General features: G+C 37.1%; 1 protein-coding gene across 2 annotated transcripts in view; it reads right to left on the reverse strand.

Annotated features, from left to right (window-relative positions):
- LOC137621576 (kinesin-related protein 8-like) overlaps positions 1-6,565 on the reverse strand; it is a 92,388-nt gene extending 85,823 nt beyond the window's left edge. Inside the window, exons 1-3 of one of the 2 annotated variants that reach the window (XM_068351980.1) lie at positions 6,490-6,565; positions 3,563-3,709; positions 168-371 (exon numbers count right to left, since the gene is read on the reverse strand). In XM_068351980.1, the coding sequence (XP_068208081.1) occupies positions 168-371; positions 3,563-3,709 (351 nt within the window). In that variant the 5' untranslated portion in view covers positions 6,490-6,565. Of the gene's footprint in view, positions 1-167; positions 372-3,562; positions 3,710-6,289; positions 6,425-6,489 lie in introns of those variants that run through there. The other variant, XM_068351981.1, reaches the window with a different exon arrangement.
- Between the last annotated feature and the right edge of the window lie 1,066 nt (positions 6,566-7,631).

Raw genomic sequence — 7,631 nt, forward strand, 5'->3', positions numbered from 1 at the left:
GTTATAATTTTAACTCCCATATTCCAGCTTCGCTGATTTATATATCCTTTAAGTATAGGCTGATGGTTTGTATTTTTGCACGAAGAAATATTTTTTTAAATCTTACATTTCAGATTAAAAAGAATAAAATACAAAGCTGACTATAACAATATTAAACAATACGTTACCTTTGCAACAGAAGGATCAGTACCCATTGTGAATGTTTTTCCCGACCCTGTCTGTCCATATGCCAGAACTGTAGCATTGTGTCCTTCAGCTACCTTAGACACCAACGGGGCAACAGCAATCCTGTATACATCTTCTTGTGGAGTGCTCTCATCAAAAACATTTTCAAACTTGAAGAGCTTTTCATTGGTGTCTTCAACTGACATCTGCAGATTTACAAAACATTGTTAGCTGTAACTAATGCTACATAAATTATATCAAACTTTTGCATGTAACTAAAATTTTCAAGAATTTAAAAGAATTAGTTTGAGAATTTCCTAATACAGTACACATTATTTTTTTTTTTCATTTCAAAAAGCCTAAACTCTACATCTCATATAAAAACTGGTCATAACTACCATTTTTCAGTCTTTTATGAATGACTGTCAAGAGCTATCCCTATGGGATATTGCAAAGATGGATCTTAATATGAAAATCAAAAAGTTTATAAGTAATATCTATTTTTTGCAAGTATACAAACCTTAGTCCTTTTAATAGGAGTAGGGCTTTATTAAAGTTAAATTGGCCTTTTAAATTTAACGAGGTAGCAATAATTACTGACGGGTGGTGGGTGCCAGGGAAGTCCCCTCCCACACCCATCAGTATAAGACTAACACATTAACCTCTGAGCCTGGGACTTATTCCTACAAGCCATCGTCCTTCAATAGAAGATTCATCCATAGGAGGTTGCAAGTCCCAATGAACCAAATCACTGGCTAATTCAACTTTCCTGGGAATGGTCAAAGCACCTGGTCCTGTGCAGGAGCAAAGGTGATGATTCCTGCCAACTTCCTAACAGTCTGTGCATAGGAATACCACAGGAGTTAGGTTAGGCTAATACCAAGAATAAATGATTCTTGGTCACAGAAGAACCTTAATCCCCCTAAGGGATATGTTGTCCAAATGTATTCGCATCTATTGTGAGATACAGTACAGATTTTAATAAATTCTATCCATCCTCCTACTCGTCTGGAGTGATGGAGGAGATACTTCTAAACATATCAGTTACAAAGCAACCCAGCTCAGAGCACCAACAACTGCCAAACCCCCATATGAAGGGGAAGAGATAAAAGTAAAACGACAGTCCTTCTAGACTTAGGTCACATCCACTACCTCATACGAGATGAATCCTGTCTTGTTGAGCAGCCACCTCAAGAACAAAGATGGAAAAAGGGTAAAGGTACCCTACGCCTAACTTCATGAACCCTTGCCAAAGTTGGACCTCAAACCACTTTGATGGACAGGAGGCAAATCTTGTTGTCTAACAAAGCTAAAAAGAAAACAAAAATCTTGAATATCTTTCTCTTTATCCTGCTAGTGCCATGAAGTCTTTGGAGCTCAGGTTTGAAGCGCCAAGTCCAACTTAAGATAGCACCATAAACCCCTTGGAGGACAGAAGCCAGTCATTCTCTCATCCCATCTGGATGCCTCCTGAGAAGAAATCGTGAATGACTCTAACCTAGTATCATGGGTCTTTGGTCCTGGCCGTGAACTCAAGAGGACTATCATAAGTACGAAGACTTCTACAGAGCAGTTTTTTGTGAAAAGCCTTTTGCTTGGATTAGATGCTGCATAGTTGGCTCCCCATGAAATGAGTGACTTTTTGGATTGGAGGTACCTCTGACAGTACAGCTTACAGAGAAGCATGTTCCATGGGGGTAATTCTCTTGGCAACTCGAATACGCATTCCAACAGCTCAGGATCCCAATTGTCTTGTGGTTTTTAGGGACCCACAAGACAAGCTGAACGAGGAAAACGAATAAGCATTCAGGATATTCAATTGGCTTTGAACAGTGTCCTCATACTCTTCCAGTGGGTCTGAAATGGGCAAACAGAACACCAAGAGTTTCATGTTTAGCCATGTGGTCAACAGGTCAATCGCATGTGATTCCCCAAAGGGGAAGAAGCCTTTCTGCCATGTGAGTATGAAAAAACCTACTACCTGTCCCTGGTGACAGAGTGCCTGCTAGTTTTGTGCATTCCTCTTGTATGGAAGAAATCTTGCTGACAATTCTATAGCGCTAGCTACTACCTAGATGTGCACCTGCTTCCGCAACTCTGAAAAAATGCATCAGAAAGTACCTCCTTGTTTGCTAACATATGCTACAATAGTAGTCATGTCACCCTTCAGCAATACTGACTGCCCTACCAAACACTATTGGAAAGCTTGTAGTGACAAGAACAGCACTCACATTTCCATGAGGTTGATATGCAAGAGCCTTAAAGCGTCTTGGTCCCTCAGGTTAGAGCGCTACCCCTGGCGAGGTACCGTCATGCAGCCACCAGGATATATTGCCCTGTACTTCCTACTCCACTGGAACAAGATGATCGCTGGATGGATACATCATGTGGAACAATTTTCTCCAACTAGGAAAGATGTCCCCAAAAAAATACCACAGTCAAGTTGGGAGTTTTACTTGAAGAAGAATACTTACACTACCTCTCTGAGGATGTTGATACAATTTTCTGAAGGGATGACTAGCTGATGCTTTGTCATCACGCCCAAGTACAGTACTTCATCCACTCTACTTTTCCCAATTTCTCACGAAACCTAGATTGCAACAAAATGAGAGTAGGTGATCTTAAACCTGAAGCAACTACATTTCAGAAGAGGCTAAGACCAGCAAGTCGTTCAGATACCTCAACAAACGTATCCCGTTCGAGTGGGTCCAAGCTGAGACCAGTGTGAACACTTGTGATCTCTTGGGGAGAGGTAGACAACATGAAGCACAGGACTTTGAGCTAGTACACTACTCCCTCAAGGATGAAGCGGAGGTACTTTCTGTAGGACTGGACGAAAGGTACTCAGAAATACGAGACCATACCCGCAGGTAGTTGCCATCTCCATGCTGAACAGCCTTTAAAGAAGAAATTTATTTTGCGGCAAGAAGTTGATCAGTGGTATCCAGGACCCAGGGCAACTTCTTAACTGAGAATAGCTGACTGAAGAACCCAAAAGAACCGTTTTAAATAACTTTGAGCACATTTTTTTCTTTCATCACTTTAAACTCTGCTGCCAAAGCCCGAATTTCCGGAAAAAGCATATCTCTGAAATGCCTTATAAAAAAATAATTATTAGTAGGTAATAGTTTGGCAGTCCCTTAACCTATGCATTAAATACAATTAGTTTTATATGGATAAGAAACACTGTTTATTTCAATGATATACAGTGCTGTAAAAAAAAAAGTTTTCGCAAACTTATATTATCAATAATTACAATATTCGGTTACCTCCTACATACCGACATTAAACCAGAAAAAAATTTAAAAGCCATCTAGGAAAAAAAATACAACAAAATTCATGAGAAAATATTACAGTATACAGTAAAGCTAAATAAATGAACACTCAAATATCTCACCTGCTTTTCCTCCTTCAATACCTTGAGAATACTCTTGGCACCCTTGCAAGACTCACTTTCCAGCAAAGGTCTCGTTCTAGCATAAACTCTCACAGAACCCCCACTTGTACCAGAATGAGAAATTGGAGTTTGTGGAACGGAGAACATCTGAAAGAAATATGAAGTACAGTACAGTACAGCACTTACAATATAAAAAAAATTTTCTTGAGTCATAAAGGTTTAAAAGCTACTCATGAATGGCAAAGGCAAGGGAGAGTGATTGCCCTAGCAAGCAGGATAATGCTTTAGAGACTGCCCAATCCCCTCTCTATCCTAACTAGGACCATGGAGGGCCAGGCAATGGCTGCTGACAACTCCACAGGTAGACCTATAGGTTCCCCCAAACCCCGCTCCTTAGGTCAAAAGGACGGTGAGGTTTGAGCGGGACTCGAACCCCAGTATGGCTATCACCATGCAGAGACGTTACCATTACGCGAGTCAATGAAAAAATAATACAGCACAGAACCAGTTCATTTGAATACTCCAAGATGGAGAGCGAAGATGAAAAGAAATACAGTTGTAGAAGGATTAATTTTTCAAGTACTGTATTGGATAGAGGGTAATCAACACTAACTCAAAGACCATAGGTACAGAGCATTCATTAGGTAGTACAGTAATTCAATCACGTAATTCTGTAGTCATCTTATATCAACCTAATCCCCCACACATCGGCAGAAAATACAGAAAAGGATCACCAAGAACCTAAATGATGGAATTAATAATACAGATTACATAACGCACTAAGGAGTTACATACTGTACTGTATACCTGTAAATCACAGCACATTCATGAAACCTGCATTCATTATTCCCCATCCTTTGTAAAACATACATGTGTCACGTAATTTTCTTTAAAATAACTGCACTTATCATGGAATGTAGAACCATCAGTTCAGCTCCCTATAAAAGAACTAAAATAATTAACCTCAGATTAAGAGAGTTATAATATCAAGCTGAATATTGTCTATGTGATAAATGTTATATTGACAGTGTAGTAACCATGATAGCTTGGGCAGTAACATCTTTGATAAGTTAGGTTATGGAAGTTTCTCAACATATCAGAGCTTGGGAACCTTATGATTAAAGATTCCAAAATTAGAAAGATAAGGGAAGGAAAGAGGGCAATACATGGTTCCTCATTACCATCTGATAGAAGTCTAGCATCTCAGTTTATTAATCACTTACCCAAAATTTCCCAAGCAATTTAGAAAAAAATTTGGATTTCATCTCAAATGGGGAGACTAAAGAAAGTAAATAAAAAAATTTTGGGAGAGGTTACCTGATGCAGAAACAGATCTACAACAGTAGTGGTACACTGATAGAGAGGGATATAAATGGAAAAGCAGGAACTGATAGTGTTAGTTTAGAATTTGAGAGGAAGAGAAAGCTTCGATGAGTGACACCCAAGTGGTTTAAGAACGAAAGCTAAGAGGAAACAATAACAAACAAAGAGTAGAGAGCTAAAAAACAAGACTGAATTTATCTTGACAAGAAGAATGAAAATTATTGCACTATCAATACTAGTGACACAAAACACAGAATTTGACCAGATGACTTAATGAGGCAAAGTCTGAAGACAGTAAAAAAAAAAAATAATCTAAGAAAATTAAATATGTACACAAAGGAGTATAGGATAGGCAAATACAGTATGCCATCAAGATGTGGCTGCTGGATATAGCTGAAAGAAAATAATACAAAGGGGGGTAAGGGAAGTATCCAGTGTGATATTTGTAAATGGATTTAAAGACAGAAAGAATTGTGGTGGAATGAAATATACAAGATAAAATTTGAGAAAAGAGAACCATCAATTTTTGGTACAAGAGATTGTGTCCTATTTTAAAATAGGTGTGTGTATGTATGATAGCGGCCACTTGTATGTATGATGACATCTGACTAAGAATACAGCAGTGTAAGGGGGGTCGCAGGGGGGCATTAGGCCCCCGTTGGGTAAGTAGGTAAGGCCACGACTTGTAGGTTAGGTTAGGAGGAGAAGTTTAATTTAGTTGGTGTCCATATTTTATGCTCGCTGGAGGAACTGGCCGCTGATATACAAAGGCTCCAATATAGGTTGAGAAACAATTGAAGTCTATACAAATTAGGGGTTCAGAATTCCACAGCTCAATCTAAAACAGGAGCCTAACTAAATCTCACCTAACCTAACATAATAGTAAATGTGTCCTTGCTTAGTCGACGGCTTCACTTATTGGTTACGAGATGCCCGATATCCTCAGTTCTGTAGCCAACACATAATAATTTTAGATATTCAAGAGTAGCGGAAAGAGTAAATACCTATCATTATCGTCTAAGATACAACCCTAATTGGAAAAGCAGGAAGCCATAAGCCAAGGGGCTCCAACAAGGGAAAGTAGCCCAATGAGGAAAGGAAATAAGGATATTAACAAACTGAAGAAGCAATGGCCAATTAAAATAAAAACTTAAAGAAGAGTATCATTAAAACTGATCTTTCATATATAAACTTTAAAAACTTTAAGTCAGTCAGTTCAAAAAAATAATTAAAAAAAATAAAAAAACATTCGCTACAAGTTCGGGATAACCCAGAACTTATGATGCATCTCGGTTTAATATCGTATATTTACCTTGGTTAAAATATGCCTTATAAAATCTATATATAATGAAAATGTTACATTCAATTGAATGTTGACTAAACATTAAAACAAAACTATCTTACGTCTATTCGGTATTGTACACATTAGTCGAGAACGGTAAACAAAGTTCAGTTGACGGGTAAAACTGTTTTCTTTGCCTAATATTCCCCAAAACAATTGGAAATTTGTATTCCATAACACTGTAAACACTTCTAATTTGTATATATACATTTTATAATAATCTCTATCACGATTACAACCATCTTTATATCAATTTTCTTACCGTAATTGTTGTTGTTTACCAAAACTTATTTTGAATTTACACCAAGATACAACTTGTTGGCATTTTTCGAGCGCTTAGTTTACTACTACTTTGAGTTTACAGAAAATCGTATTAGGGTAGACTATTATATTTATAAGCTTTCTATCATATTATTATTATTATTATTATCTATCCTAGTTGGAGAAGAAGGATGCCTTATGCCAAGGACTCCAACTGTCCAACAAGGAAAAAATAGCCCAGTGAGGAAAATAAATAAGATAATAAACGAAATGAGAAATAATCAACTATTGATAAAATATTTTAAAAACAGCAACATCATCAAAACAAATATTTCATTTATAAACTATAAAAAGGCTTGTGTGTAAGTTAAATTGTGCTAATTATTCAGGTAAATGTTAGTAAATTTCAGAGCATTTTCGTGCATAATATTTGCCAGTCAAAAATAATAGTCATGGAGTAAATTTCAAGGTATTTGCAAATAATACACGGATTTATTTTTCAAAAATGACATTGATGATACTGTAAGGACACCGCACAACCCTGTCACCCCTCGAGTTAACAGAAACATGTAATGAAATAATACATATGTCAAAATGTAGCTCTGATAGAGCGAAATACATATACATGGGAAACCACGGTGTGGCGAAAGGAGAATTCAAATAAATAAACAGTTTGTTGATTTTCTGGACGACGAAGGGAGCGGTGTCCTTACAATACAACTAAAAATTTAAAACACGTTCTTCTTACTAGTATTAGGAAATATATAGCAATTATACAACTAAAACTAATTAAGAAAACTTATGTCGTGGTATTAGGAAATGAAAAGGACTTAATGACAAATTGATTCTGATGTCCAGTTGAGTTCATGACCTACTTGTATCAGATGACTATAAATTAGAAATTTACCATTTAGTGCTCAAATAAATATAGCCAGGATCACTGGATGTCACCTTAGAAACAATGTTTTTGTAAAGAAATGCCTGGATGAATTAATAATCGGAAAAGAAACTTGTGTTATTACCAGGATTAACTACTGTAACTATTGCAACCTGCCCAAAGTGTGACCTAAGAAGTTACAAAACATAGTAAACAGAGAAGCAAGATTGATAAAGGGTGTCTCATCCCATGAAAGAATTGCCCCT

This window comes from Palaemon carinicauda, chromosome 28 (assembly GCF_036898095.1).
Source record: "Palaemon carinicauda isolate YSFRI2023 chromosome 28, ASM3689809v2, whole genome shotgun sequence".
NCBI classification, from domain to species: Eukaryota; Metazoa; Arthropoda; class Malacostraca; order Decapoda; family Palaemonidae; genus Palaemon; species Palaemon carinicauda.